This window comes from Dipodomys merriami, unplaced genomic scaffold (genome assembly GCF_024711535.1).
Source record: "Dipodomys merriami isolate MVZ:Mamm:240054 unplaced genomic scaffold, mDipMer1.0.p SCAF_63, whole genome shotgun sequence".
In the NCBI taxonomy this organism is placed as follows: Eukaryota; Metazoa; Chordata; class Mammalia; order Rodentia; family Heteromyidae; genus Dipodomys; species Dipodomys merriami.
In genome coordinates this window covers 4,538,848-4,554,650 of record NW_027206213.1, presented here as the reverse complement: position 1 = coordinate 4,554,650, position 15,803 = coordinate 4,538,848, and the positions used below count along the sequence as shown (strand labels likewise).

Here is a 15,803-nt window from a genome sequence, read left to right as displayed (position 1 = left end):
GCCCAGAGTTCAGGCCCCACGACCGGACTCAAAAAAAAAAAAAAAAAAAAAAAGAAACTTACAAATGGGAACAAAAAATGGTTGACAAAAAAACAGTACAAGATAGGCTGGAACATCAAATCTATGTGCTAAAGAGGATTTTTATCTAAGGCCAAAACACAGAATGTTGCTGGTCACACCATATTACAGTTACCATTCTATAAGGATTTCCCAGAGTTTGCCACTTAGAAAATGCTTCATTAGGAAAGTTACTTTATGTTAGCCACTTAAAACATGACAAGTGAAAAGGTTAATTTAAAAGCCCCTAGTAAGTAGCCTTGGAATGTTTGTACTTGGAAATTGTGCTAGAAATTGGAATATATATATATATATATATATATATATATATATATATATATATATATATATATATATATATATTTTTTTTTTTTTTTTTTGGGTCCGGTCGTGGGGCCTGAACTCTGGGCCTGAGCGCTGTCCCTCAGCTCTTCAGCTCAAAGCTAGCGCTCTACCACGAGCCACAGCGCCACTTCCGGCTTTTTGCTTTTTGCTTATGTGGTGCTGAGGAATCGAACCCAGGGCCTCAGGCATGCAAGGCAAGTGCTCTACCACTGAGCCACCTTCCCAGCCCCTGGAATATATTTTTTCCAAAAAGCCAACAGTGAAACGTTACTAAGTTGTGGTTGAGACTATCATGGAGCAAAGAACACGAATTTTCCAAATGCCTGTAAATACATTAATGTTAAATTCATGTATTTTCTTTGTAACTCACCAAAGCAAGAATCAAGCAAAGCAGATCAGACCAGTTGAACTCTTGCTGTATAAAACTAAAGTCCATGGTATCACACTGTCTAATATTTTTTTGTATCATTTACCTATATTTTAGAAAACAGTTCTGAGCTCTTTCTTCCATTATACTGTATTAAGACAAAAACCATAGCAAAACCTTTTAAAACATTAAAGATATTCACCCAAATAACTGTTATCTTTAGGAATTTTTCACTTACTTTATGTAAGGATGAATAGATCCAACAAGCACGTCTATAATACAAAGTAAACTATGATTTTATTGTGAAATTCTCATAGATGGAAAATTAAATTGAATATTCTGTCCATTTCATTTTACAATAATCTTACCACTTATTTTTGTACCATGTATTTCAGTTGCCTGTTGCGTGAAAAATAAAGAAACTTGTAATTTTTGGCTTTTTTTTTTTTTAACTTAATCTAAAGACCCCATAGTAAGATGTGTTGCCAACAGCCACATCTTAAGCCCCCATTGAAGAATGTTTTGGCTGCTACATATCTAAGGAAACAAACCTTAATCTCTGTTCCTTAAAATGCTAATGTGGGCAAAATGTCCTGTTTCCACAGTAAAAATAAAGACCCTAGATTTGAAGTTCCTATTTAACAGAATTTTTGCACATGCAAAAATTTCACTGTAGTAAATATATTTCTCTCATCATTCCCATCTAGCAATCATGTTTTCAGTTAATTTTTAGGGTAATCAAGTTTCCTGCTTTCTACTTCAATGGTTAAACTCTCCCAACATGAGTTATACACAACTGTGAAAGATGAAATAGTTGACATCTGACTCAGAGCATGGAACAAACATCAGCACACATTCACCTGCTCATTTGCGTTAGGAAGGGTGTGCTGCTCTCCAACTCTACTGCAGATGAATTAAAGACATGTTGGTCAGCGAAGCCAATGGAGGATCAGAGATGGTAACCATAAACTTGTTTTTCACACAACTTGGGCTCCTTGAACCACTATAATTGGTTAAGTCCTTACACAGCACAGAAGGCTCCCCCTGGGTTATTTATCAGGTCTGTTATCTAGAAAGCACAGCATCCAGTACATCTACAGTGCCTTGGTTGCACACAATAGTTGTTTTGATTATAATGCAAGGCTCTATTTCCCTTTAACCATGAGAATTAAAACAATACTTATCACCATACAGTTTGATATACTTCCAATAAGTACAATATTTATTAAACATATCTTCAGTTGTTTTGTTACATAGTGTGCAACAAATTACAATATCTGCAGCCACAAATTATATGCAGAGTATGAAGAAACTATTAATCAGATAGTGTAATCTTTCCATTTATAACTCTACAAGGAAGAACTAGCAAATCAGATCTTACATAGAACATCTCACTAAACTTTATGCATGGAAAGTGACAGACACTGGTTGTGCTGTTTGATACAAAATGGCTGAACTTCATCTTCAGAAGACTAAACCTGACATCTAAACATGCCAATATAAACATCGAAACAAAATATATTCTAACCAACCACGGGAAACAGTCTGGTATCAGGAAAGCAACAAGGATTACACACATTATTTTATAAACCAGCACACAAAGGTTTAAAACAGTTCTGAAAATGAAGTTAGCTGTCTTGAGTCAAGGGAATAAAAAAAAAGTCAGTATTGACCATTTACAATCTCTGACCTTTGTGGAGACGGTAAGAATCTGTTGTAGTGCAGCTACATACAGTACAATTCAGGCAATTTGTTTTTTCACTTGGGTTCAGATTGTGAATTCATTGCTGTGAGAAAAAGATGGAGGCAAATTTTAGCAGCAACCTCCACCTGACTGCTTCACTGGAGTGCTCTGAATTTTAACATTGGACTTCTCTGCACCGCCAGCTGTTGCTCCAGGGCCCATTCGCTTTTTAATCTCTGCTGCCATCGTCATGAAAGACTGTTCTACATTCGTTGCATTCTTAGCACTGGTTTCCAAAAATGGGATTCCAAGGGAATCAGCAAATTCCTAGGAGAATGGTAAAAATAATGAATATTGGGAAATGATTTGCATTTAGTCCATTTCTGCCATTTGAAATGGGTATGAAGGAGGACTAAATTCACTGGATCCAGACACTACACAAACTTTAAGAGTTTTCCAAGTACACATATTTTAAAAAGACAGTTTGTGGCCATCGTATGACTCCATACCCTAATCAAAATTCAGACTGAAAAATCAGACTTTCAACCTACCTTTGCTGTTGTGTAGTCTACTACTTTCTTAGTGGTCAGGTCACACTTGTTCCCTACCAACAACTTGTTGACGTTCTCACTGGCATAACGATCTATTTCTTGAAGCCACTGTTTGACATTATTGAATGACTCCTAAAAGGGAGACATTTTTAAGAATAATAATACAGTTCTGGACACAAATGCTCTATGGATCAAGTAATAAACAGAAGCAAAGAGCGAGTGAGGCAACTTCAGCTACGAAATAATTACAGCACAAACTGATTTTGTAATATCAGAGGAAAATAGCTTAATATTAATGCCAAAGAGTCAGAGGCTGGCTTACCCCTGTAATCATAGCTATTAAGAAGGCTACAATAGGAGAATCATGGATCAAAGCTAACCAGGGCAGACATCTGTATGACTTATCTCTACCTACCAAAAAGCCAGAAGTGGAGCTGTAACTCAAGAGATAGTGTCAGCCTTGAATGAAAAAGCAAAAGGATAGTACCCAGCTCTGATTTCAAGCCCCAGTGCCACCAAAAAGAAAAAAGAGTCTTGATTTTAAGATATGCAATTTAAATATACTTTAAGACCTAGAAAACTTGGTAGAATTTTGGTTTATAAATAATAGAGCTTAAGTGTTATTATTGAACACGTCAAATTTATTTTTTTCTAGTTACATAAGAGAGAATTTTTCTTTTATCTAATTTCATGGTTATTGGTTGACATTTTCTGAAAGTTAACTTGTATTGGGAGAAGGAGAATGTTACTCAGGCTCATATCAAACTGGGCTGAAGAGGTCTTCCTGATTCAGCCTCCCAAGTAACTAGCACTACAGACATGACACTATGCCCAGCTATCATTCCCTGCTTTAAAAATCACAGGGGGCTGGGAAGGTGGCTCAGTTGTAGAGTGCTTGCCTTGCATGCATGAGGCCCTGGGTTCGATTCCTCAGGACCACATAAGCAGAAAAAGCTGGAAGTGGTGCTGTCGCTCAAGTGGTAGAGCACGAGCTGAAGAGCTGAAGGATAGTGCCCAGGCCCAGAGTTTAGGCCCCACACCCAACAAAAGGGTAATAAATCACCCACCCAATGCTTCTAATTTTGAATCTAAATGTATTTCATAATTAGCTTTGATTTCATATATGAGATTTAACATTTGCTACAAGAAAAATAAATTCTATTTTTTCGTTTAATTTTCTGAAAATTAAAAAAGGTCTATTAAATGTCTGAAACCTGTGAAGCCTGAAATCTGTTACATTTCTTACCAACAAAACAGTTTTAAACCCTTGGCCCACATTCTCTTCCACCCTATATTCTCTATATATTTTCCTACCTCTTCTCAATAGCTTATCTTCACTTACTCTTCCTAATACTCTTCTAGAGAATATTCTGTACAAATTTTATTTCTAAACCATATATTCTCCATTGGCAGAGTCCTCTAATATCACTTTTGGAAATTCCAAGAGGAAGATGCTAATTACCAGACAAATTCCTGTTCATATTTAAAAGGACAGGAAAACCCACATTTCCTATTTGTTCTTTTTGCTTATTTATTTAGTTGATATTGATAACCATGTCTTTGAAAACAAATGTAAAATTACTAAATTTTCTATTTACTAAAGGAAAGGAAAATTTTGTTGCTCATCATGGTGCTTGAACTCAACAGCCTGGGCACTGTCCCTGAACTTTATTGCTTGAGGCTAGGACTTGAGCCACAGAGCCACTTCTGGCTTTTTGGTGGTTAACTAGAGGTAAGAGTCTCATGGACTGGGGCTGGGAAGGTGGCTCAGTGGTAGAGTGCTTGCCTTGCATGCATGAGGCCCTGGGTTCGATTCCTCAGCACCACATAAGCAAAAAGAAAAAAGCCGGAAGTGGCGCTGTGGCTCAAGTGGTAGAGTGCTAGCCTTGAGCTGAAGAGCTGAAGGACAGCACCCAGGCCCAGAGTTCAGGCCCCACGACCGGACCCAAAAACAAAATTTAAAAAAAAAAAAGAGTCTCATGGACTTTCCTGCCCAGGCTGTCTTCAAACTGCAATCTCAGCCCCCCAAGTATCAAGGATTACATGTATAAACCATCAGGTGCCTAGCTGGAAACTAAATTTTTATGTTTTTTCTGCCAAGTAATAGTGGTGGCTCATATAAAAATAAAAGAACCTGAAATTTATCAGAGTAACTTCTGGCTTCATCACTGTAATGCACAAGAACTTACCTGATCTGTCACATCATACACTACGATGATGCCATGGGCTCCTCTGTAATAGCTGGAAGTGATTGTTCGAAATCTTTCTTGGCCTGCTGTGTCCCACTATTTGAAAACAAAGCATACAATTCCATTAAAATACAGAGTTGAGGAAGAAAAGTCTAGTTTCTATAGGACTGGAATTAGAAACTAACTCTTAATGTTCACATTATTAAATTACATAGTAACTGTCAAATACCAGTAAGTCCAGGGAAGATAATGCCAAAAATTTAGCTGGTGATACTATCAAAATTATGAGCTCTTTGAGAGGAGAAACTAAGTCATGCTTTTCATGTTCCCTATAGATGTCAGCAACATGCTACTCTCATGAGTGTAAATGAGACAGGATAGGCAAGGGAAATGAGGCATGGAAAACAGTCTAGAATTAAGAGACAAACAGCCTGTTAATGAATAGCTTGATTCAAAGACTGTGTGCTTTAAACACATTACCCTTAAGAACCTAATGAAATGTGTTTACAAAGAAAAATAACCATGTCAAGGATGGACACATCCTAAAATTGATGGATACCCACGTAATATCTTAAAATTTAGTAATGGGGAGAAGAGGGGTTCTAAAATCTCTGGACCCAACTGCTCAAGCAGTGTGATAGCAATACCAGGTGTCTGAACAAAGAATAAATTAGGGTCAAATAATTAGAGTCAAACCTTTAACCTACTTTTTCACCATTAAGATCCTTGGTGTTCGAGCATTAATTGCATCTGTTATCAAAAATAGCCCTAAAAAGCTGGGCGCTGGTGGCTCACACCTGTAATCCTAGCTACTCAGGAGGCTGAGATCTGAGGATCTCGGTTCAAAGCCAGCCTGGGCAGGAGAGACCGCGAGACTCCTATCTCCAATAAACCACCAGAAAACCGGAAGTGGCGCTGTAGCTCAAGTGGTAGAGCGCTCGCCTTGAGCTGAAGAGCTGAGGGACAGCGCCCAGGCCCAGAGTTCAAGCCCCATGACTGGAAAAAAAAAAAAAAAAAATAGCCCTAAAGGGCTGGGAAGGTGGCTCAATGGTAGAGTGGTTGCCTTGCATGCATGAGGCCCTGAGTTCGATTCCTCAGCACCACATAAGCAAAAAGAAAAAAACCAGAAGTGGCACTGTGGCTCAAGTGGTAGAGCACTAGGCTTAAGCTGAAGAGCTCAGGGACAGTGCCCAGGCCCAGAGTTCAAGCCCCACGACCAACACCAAAAAAACAAAAATAAAAAATAAAAGTGGAAAAAATACTCTAAAAGGTTAACCATTACATCGTTTTTAAAACCAGACAAATCAGCAAAGTTTCATTTCTGGTTTTGTCCAAAGACTGGTTTTGCCTGAGATTTCAGAAGACTATCATCAGTAAGGAGTCTCAAAGTCTTTTATGACATCCTTAGAGTAACTTGATCTCGGAGTCTCCAACAGGTCTTAAATGTACGCTTCTTGTTCCAGAGCTTAACACTAGGGAACCATGTACTCATTTTTTGGTTCCAACTATAAATCCTAGATATTTTTCACCTTTTAACTAATGTTATAAAATGCTTAGCATGTCCCTGGACTATAAAGTTATTTAATGAAAAACCAATTTGCTTCTCTTCCCTACCAAAGGACCCCTTACACAGAGAGCAAAAGAAAAGGAAAAAAATGGTTTTTTTTGTTTTTTTTGTTTTTTTTTTTGGTCCAGTTGTGGGGCCTGAACTCTGGGCCTGAGCACTGTCCCTCAGCTCTTCAGCTCAAGGCTAGTGCCCTACCACTTGAGCCACAGCGCCACTTCCGGCTTTTTTCTTTTTGCATTATGTGGTGCTGAGGAATCGAACCCAGGGCCTCAGGCATGCAAGGCAAGTGCTTTACCACTGAGCCAACTTCCCAGCCAGGAAAAAAATGTTTTGACTAAACATTAATATGTACTTGTATCCAACAATAGTAAGAAATAGCAGTTAAGGAGCAAAATTTCTGATGTCTCTGCCATTCTAAAAACTTTCCTGACTCACTATCCCAATAATACTAATACCTCCTTTTGTAACTGTATTACACTTCATATATAATTTTCTAATTACCCCTCATAGATACTTAGGAGGTGCTGAGATCTGAGGATTGAGCTTCAAAGTCAGTTCAGACAGAAAGTCCATGATATTCTAATCTTCAATTAAAAGGGGGTGGAGGGACAGAAGTAGAGCTGTAGCTCTAGAGCACTAACTATCCTTGAGTAAAAATCTAAGGGTAAGAACCCTGGTCCTGAGTTCAAGCCCCAGGACCGTCACATGCACGCACACGCATACACACACACACACACACACACACACACACACACACACACACACACACACACACACACACACACACACACACACACACACACACACACACACACACACACACACACCGAGGGGAGGGGAGGTGGGGAGGTTAATAGCTATGGCTATCTGGATGCTTGGTGTAATATGGGCATTTTTACAAATGTTTCAGGAATGAATAACGCATCACAGAAAGAGGCTAGACTCTATGTTGCCCTAGTATATACTAAATCAAAGACTTTGATAAAGATACAGAAAGACTTTGATAAAGATACAAGAAAGCTTGAAAAGATAATTAAAATATAAATTGAAAGAGACACGATTGTGAAAGACTTAAAATATTTGGGAGGGATAAATGCAGCTAAGAAGAATGCAGAGTAAGAAGGTTAAAAAGTAAACTTTTCATTTAAATATTAAAAACATCAAAGAAGTACAAAGTAAAACCTCCTTCCTTTGTAAATTAACAAGCAAACCAAAATCGTAAGACTCAAACTAGTAAGTAATATGGCTATTTATTAAGAAAGCAAGTGCAAACTTTGGATTTTTTATCTTTCAGTCAACACTGAGAAGCATATTCCTGAAGTCCAAAAGAGAATTTTTAAAAGAAAGCAATTCAAAGCCAAATGAAGAGAGGATTTATCTTGTGGGCTGTATTTTATATTTACCTCATGTGTTATATATTTTAGAAACATTTTACAAAAAATATTTAAATAGGGGCTGGGAAGGTGGCTCAGTGGTAGAGCGCTTGCCTTACATGCCTGAGGCCCTGAGTTCGATTCCTCAGCACCACATAAGCAAAAAGAAAAAAGCCGGAAGTGGTGCTGTGGCTCAAATGGTAGAGCACTAGCCTTGAGCTGAAGAGCTGAGGGACAGCGCCCAGGCCCAGAGATCAGGCCCCATGACCGGACCCAAAAAAAAAAAAAAAAAAGTAAATAACCAAATTGCAAAAAGTTTTTAAAAACATGCTTCCAGAAAGAAGCAACTAACAAACTTCAGAGATGCAGAAAAGGTTTGATAAAAATTGATTCAAAGGGCAACAGAAAGAATTAACCCAATTCAAGCAGATCCAAAAACCAGAAGAATATCAGAAGTCAAGAGAAAACTGCTGGGCTGGGAAGGTGGCTCAGTGGTAGAGTGCCTGCCTGACATGCCTGAGGCCCTGGGTTTGATTCCTCAGCACCACATAAGCAGGAAAAAAAAGCCAGAAGTGGCGCTGTGGCTCAAGTGGCAGAGCGCTAGCCTTGAGCTGAAGAACTGAGGGACAGCACCCAGGTCCAGGCCTACAACCGGACCAAAAAAAAAAAAAAAGAAAGAAAATGCTTCAGCTCAACGTAAAAAATTAACTTCTAACTAGCATGATGTGAACTGTTGGCTCTACCACACCCTTCATGATAAATCTTTCCTCCCTTAAATACTAGACAAAAAAAAGAAAAAAACTAACAGTGGCCATCTACAGTAAGCCAAGAGATAAATAAAAACCTCAGCATAAAACTCATCTTTGGCAGCACCTTGATACTGAACTTCCAGTCTCTTTGTGAAAACTTAATTTCTGTTGTACAAGACATACATCCAGTGGTATTTGGTTATGGCAACTGGAGCAAACAAACTTGAAAGTTTTGTTGTGTATGTATGGTGTACGCACGCGCACGCGCGCGCGCGCGCACACACACACACACACACACACACACACACACACACACACACACACGTGCACGCTGAGAGACTCCTGGAGCTTGAACTCAGGGCCTGGATGCTGTCCCTGAACTTTTGTGCTCAAGGAACAAAAACAATAACCTATCAAACACTCACTCAGGGGCTGAGAAGGTGGCTCAGTGGTAGAACGCTTGCCTTGCATGCAATAGGCCCTGGGTTCGATTCCTCAGCACCACACAAGCAAAAAGAAAAAAGCCGGAAGTAGTGCTGTGGCTCAAGTGGTAGAGTGCTAGCCTTGAGCTGAAGAGCTGAGGGACAGCGCCCAGGCCCACAATTCAGGCCCCACGACCGGACCAAAAACAAAAACAAAAACATTCATTCAACTAGACATCATTGGTATCAATATACTGCCCAAAAGTTCACAAAGAGCTCTCACATACAATGTTGTACATACTGTGCAAAGTAACTCTCACAGCTATGTTATGAAGCACTAAGTTCAGATATCATCACATTCATTTTAGAGAGGAGCTGAGTCTCAAGGAAAAGGGTAATGTAAGTAAACTGCATGATTCTCTTAAAAAGTAAATACCAGAAGAGCTGACATTATCCAAAAAGAACTGTACTCATTATCTGACTTGTGAATTGGTAACCCCTCTGTATACTTTAATAATAACAAAATTATATTTTTTTTAAAAAGAACTATCAAAACCAAGAAAATAAATCTAACTCTCCTCATCCTGAATTCAGGACCCTTTCCACCTCAGTGCCCTAACAGTTTCATAAAAAGAAAAGTTTCTAATTTTCTGTATTACCTCATAAAATTGACTACTCTAAAAAATACTTATTTTCTGGGGGTGGGGGGAGGATGGGAAGGGATGGAAAGGGGAAACAAAGGAGGCTACAATGCTTGATAAGAAATGTACTCATTATCTTGCCCATGTAATAAAAAATTAAAAATAAAAAATACTTATTTTCTTAAAGACCATAAGTAAGTCTACAATGGTAGTATCTAGACACATGTTAAAGATATATAACTCAACAATTCAGAACTGAAGGTGTGACTCAAGTTGGTTACAGAGTGCCTGAATAACCTACTTTAATTGTGCATTGGGAATGTAAGAAAGGTGAGAAAGGCAAGCATGGCAGAGGAACCCAACAGTGCCTATCACTTGGATCTATCAGTAACTTATCCAAATCATTAAACTTCATCCACTCTCCTTATTTTGAAGTTCTAGCAAGAATGTATTTTAGTGTAACAGAATTAACAGAACGTTTGCGGCTCCCTATACAGGATATGGGAATAAAGATTCCTCAGTATCCATTTTCTGAGTAAAATGAACACATTAAAAAACTTAGGTTTGAGGCTGGGAAGGTGGCTCAGTGGTACAGTGCTTGCCTGACATGCCTGAGGCCCTGGGTTCAATTCCTCAGCACCACATAAGCAGAAAAAGCCAGAAGTGGTGCTGTGGCTCAAGTGGTAGAGTACTAGCCTTGAGCTGAAGAGCTGAGGGACAGCGCCCAGGCCCAGAGTTCAGGCCCCACGACCGGACCCCCCCCCAAAAAAAAAAATTAAAAAACTTAAGTTTACTTCCAACAAAATTCTTCTTCCTAGAGATGGAACATATCATCTGAAAGAAAAAAAGAAAGAAAAAAAGAAAAACAAAAGAGCCTAGTGCCAATAGTTATGCCTATAATCCTATCTACTCAGGAGTCTGAGACCTAAGGATCACAGTCCAAAGCAAAAGCCAGAAGTAGAGCTGTGAGTAGTGGCTCAAGTGGTAGAGCGATAACCTTGAGCAAAAAAGCTTACAGATAGCATCTGGGCCCTGAGTTCAGGCATCAGAACCAGAAAACAAAAACAACAAAAAAATCATACAGCACAGGGCTGGGAAGGTGGCTCAGTGGTAGAACGCTTGCTTTGCATGCATGAGGCCCTGGGTTCGATTCCTCAGCACCACATAAGCAGGGAAAAAAAAAGCCAGAAGTGGCCCTGTGGCTCAAGTGGTAGAGCGCTAGGCTTGAGCTGAAGAGCTGAGGGACAGCGCCCAGGCCCAGAGTTCAGGCCCACGACCGGCCCTACCTCCCCCCACCAAAAAAAAAAAAAAAAAAAAAAAATCATACAGCACAACTAAGTAAATACTTGCCTTCAACTAAACCACGTATAAAGAGCCTCTCCTAGGTTTTATTTAATCTTCTATAGCTCTCAGCAGGGTAAATGACAAACAAAATGCACATTAGCACTTTGATTTGTAACACAAGGTAAACTTGAACTTAGACCTCCACTGAACTGGGTTTTGTGGTCGTGGGGTTTGAACTCTGGGCCTGGGTGAGCACTGTCCCTCAGCTCTTCAGCTTAAGGCTAGCGCTCTATCACTTGAGCCACAGGACCATTTCTGGCTTTCTGAGTGGTTTATTGGAGATAAGTCACGGATGTTCCTTGCCAGGACTGGCTTTGAACTGTGATCCTGAGATCTCAGCCTACTGAGTAGCTAGGATTACAGGCATGGGCCACCAGGCATGGCCAGAATGAACTGTTTTATAAACACAAATTTAAATGGAGAGTTGGGAGTATAGCTCAGCTGTAAAATGGATGCTTAGCATTCAAGACAATCTGGGTACAATCTCAACATAACAAAAGGGAAGGAGAAAGGAATTAATTACAATAAAGATTAGCTAGAAAATTCTTTTTAGCTAAAGCAACTGATATCCCTCTACAATATATACATGATTCTTACAACAACATTCAATTCTGTTAGCATATTACATATATGTAAAATACATTCTAAATTTACAAAAATAATTTCCAACTAAAAACTACTTACTATTTGAAGCTTGATTGTTTTGCCATCTAACTCTATAGTTCTTATTTTGAAATCCACACCAATTGTGCTGATGTAGCTTTCTGTATATGTATCATCCTGAAGAGGAAAAAAGTTAATGAAGAAAATTAATGTTCAAAAGAATACAACTAAAAATTTTTACTTAAATTTAGAATTTTTGCTTTTACCTATAATCTGTTTATAAACAGGTTTATAAGATGTTAATAAATCACATAGTCACACTCAGGACTTCATGTTCTGCTTACAAAGCACTGGTTAACAACTTTTCTTTCTTTCAGTTTTATCCAATCACTATTCTTTTCTTTTCTTTTTTTGTCAGGTCGTGGGGCCTGAACTCTGGGCCTGGGCACTGTCCCTCAGCTCTTCAGCTCAAGGCTAGCGCTCTACCACTTGAGCCACAGTGCCACTTCCAGCTTTTTTATTTTTGTTTATGTGGTGCTGAGGAATTGAACTCAGGGCCTCATGCATGCAAGGCAAGCGCTCTACCATTGAGCCACCTTCCCAGCCCTCACTATTCTTTTCATACATATCAATTCACAAATTATCATTTAGAAACTTTTATAGTTTTCAAAGGCTACAGAATTTTTTATATATGAGACTGATCTCAAAGTCCTAGACTCAAATAATCCTCCTGCTTGCTGCAGCCTCCTGCACGCTATAACTTCAAACGTGGTCCCTATGTCCAACTTAAATTTTCTAACTGCAATTCTTATTCACAACTATCCAAAGCAGTGATCAATTCACTCTTCTTCAACAAATTTCTTTTTGCTCTGCTTACATTATATTGTTCTGTTCTATTTGCAATACTGGGAAGTGCGCCTAGGTCTCATACTTGCTACACAACTCTATCACTTGAGCCATGCATGCCCTCAAGCCTTCTTCCTACAGATGTTTTGTTAAGTCCATTGTACTGCATTATGATTTGTTACTTGAATATAGTGCAATTAAGATTCATACTTTTAAGGCTGGGAAGGTGGCTCAGTGGTAGAGTGCTTGCCTTGCATGCATGAGACTCTGGGTTTGATTCCTCAGTACCACATAAGCAGAAAAAAGCCAGAAGTGGTGCTATGGCTCAAGTGATAGAGTGCTAGCCTTGAGCTGAAGAGCTGAGGGACAGTGCCCAGGCCCAAAGTTCAAGCCCCACGACTGACTAAAAAAGGGGGGGCTGTATATTGAAGCACATATCAGATATATCAGGGAAATGACATGTTTGAGACCTGTGTTACAAACTCTTGTGAAGAGAAAGGAGAATATGACACATACATGAGATTAAAACAAAGATCATTTAAAAAACTGTACAATTTGTGATTGGAGGTCTTCAAGTGCCTAGGTTACTATGCTGACTTAATCCTTATATGTTTGTATTTATGTATATCTAGAATCTCTGAGTCAAATTACACACACACACACACACACACACACACACACACACACACACACAGAGTTTTGAAACAATGAATGCAGTTTGACAAAAGTGTTCACCCTTATTAGGTAAGAAGATATTTTGCAATTTGTTGCATTATTGAACACCCAAACAACTTCAACTCCTTAGTTGAAGAGTTAGAAGAGTCATCTCTCTATGTTCAGTTTATTAATATATTCTTGATTATCACTCTGCTCACAGTAACTCTAATCAGAGGTACTGGCATCCGTATTTTAATATAACTTCCTGGGCTTGGTGCCAGTGGCTCGCGCCTGTATTCCAGCTACTCAGAAAGCTGAGATAGGAGGATAATGGTTCAAAGCGAGACCAAGTGGAAAAGCTCAAAAGACTATTTCCAATTCATCAGCATTCTGCCAGGTAAGAGGTGTGGTTCAAGTGGTAGAGTGCCGGGGCTGGGGAGGTGGCTCAGTGGTAGAGTGCTTGCCTTGCATGCCTGAGGCCCTGGGTTCGATTCCTCAGCACCACATAAACAAAAAGAAAAAAAGCCGGAAGTGGTGCTGTGGCTCAAGTGGTAGAGCGCTAGACTTGAGCTGAAGAGCTGAGGGACAGCACCCAGGCCCAGAGTTCAGGCCCCAGGACCAGACCCAGGGAAAAAAAAAAAAAAAAAAAAAGTGGTAGAGTGCCAGCCATGAGAGGAAAAAAAAAAAAAAAGCTAAGCAAGATCAAGAAGCTCTGAGTTTAATCTTCATTGTACACACCTTTACACACCTACACACACACACACACACACACACACACACACACAATACTTCCTGGGTTGTTTTACTGTGTAGCTAGTACTGAAAATCTCTGATTTCCATTAATCGGTATCCTTAGAAGGATTTCCTTTTAAACACAAAATATCTCAGGCCCTACCCAGATTTAATAAAAATTAAGTGACACCCAAGTCCTTTAATTACAAATAAAGTCAAATTCTTCCCTATGTTAATTTGTGCTTCACATAGTATTTTTAAAGACTGCTCAAGTATCAAAGTTTTTTTGGGTTTTTTTTTTGGAGGGGGGTCCGGTCGTGGGCCTGAACTCTGGGCCTGGGCACTGTCCCTCAGCTCTTCAGCTCAAGGCTAGCGCTCTACCACTTGAGCCACAGGGCCACTTCCGGCTTTTTTTTTCTGCGTATGTGGTGCTGGAGAATCGAACCCAGGGCCTCATGCATGCAAGGCAAACACTCTACCACTGAGCCACCTCCCGAGCCCTCAAAGTGTTTTTAAGTAAACAATGTTTATTGTTTTGTGAAGGTCATCCTTAAAAAAAAAAAAAAAAAAAAAAGTGTGGGTTGAGTGCACAGATCTGAAGAACACCATGACTGTGAGCACTCTGAATATCAGCATTCCTTAAGGATATTCCAAAATACCAATGAAAGTTTTAGACATCATTGCATCTGTACTATCAGATAAATACCAACACAATGAAAAAGGAAAATGTCTTCTTAATATTACTCCTAACTACTTGTGATCTGGGAGTGTGGTCAGTGTTATGTGGTCAGTGTTACAGAACAGGTAAGGCTCTGCGTTCATCTCATCACCACAGTAAATAATTTACTTGTAATCACTAATGTCCATTACTATTAGAATAATAGATCTGACCTAATGCACCTAAGAGGATACTGTTAACTCCCCAAGATTCTGATCCATAGTTGGAACCAATGACCTACCTACACAGTGAGAAGGGAACCATGGCAAATTTGAAGACTAATGAGATTGTGAATTATATTATGCCACAAGTCATCTGTCAGTTTCAGCAAATAGAACACTAGGTTGTACAATGAAATCTACAGCAGGACCTATCTTTTTATTCTACCAAAATCTAGCTTAAAATTTGTTTCATGTCTCTTTCAATACAGGCCAACTACTTCCCCTCCCTCATTACAAATATTTAGAATGAATTATTACTTGACATCTATAGAATATTATACTTTATAACTACACCTCAGTGAATATTTTATGGGGAGGAAGAGAGGAGATAGGGTGGCACTGAGTAACCCATATTGGTCTCCAGCTTGAGATCCTCCTGATATATCTTCTAGACGATGGGCTTACAAGCATGTACTACCACACCCAGATTAATATTTTTCTTTCTTTTCTTTTCTTTTCTTTTTTTTTTGTGCTGGTACTGGGTCTTCAGGGCCTCATGCTCTCACTTGGCTTTTTCATTCAAAGGTGGCATTCTACTATTTGAACCACACCTCAACTTTTAGCTTTATGCTAGTTAATGACATAGCTCATACTTTTCCTCAAGCTGACTTTGAATCATGATCCTCAGATCTCATCCTTCTGAGTAGCTAGGATTATAAGTATGAAGCCACTGATGCCCAGCTGAATTTATTAATAACAACATCTAATAGTTCCAAGAAATCACTGGGGATATATTC

The 15,803-nt window shown here is 39.2% G+C and overlaps 1 protein-coding gene across 1 annotated transcript in view; it reads right to left on the bottom strand.

The window, feature by feature from the left end:
- Positions 1-1,047: 1,047 nt before the first annotated feature.
- The window catches only part of Rab1a (RAB1A, member RAS oncogene family), a 31,598-nt gene continuing 16,842 nt past the window's right edge, over positions 1,048-15,803 (bottom strand). Inside the window, exons 3-6 of the mRNA XM_070004513.1 lie at positions 11,974-12,069; positions 5,194-5,289; positions 3,005-3,136; positions 1,048-2,780 (exon numbers count right to left, since the gene is read on the bottom strand). Coding sequence (XP_069860614.1) covers positions 2,583-2,780; positions 3,005-3,136; positions 5,194-5,289; positions 11,974-12,069 — 522 coding nt within the window. The 3' untranslated portion in view covers positions 1,048-2,582. The remainder of the gene's footprint in view (positions 2,781-3,004; positions 3,137-5,193; positions 5,290-11,973; positions 12,070-15,803) is intronic.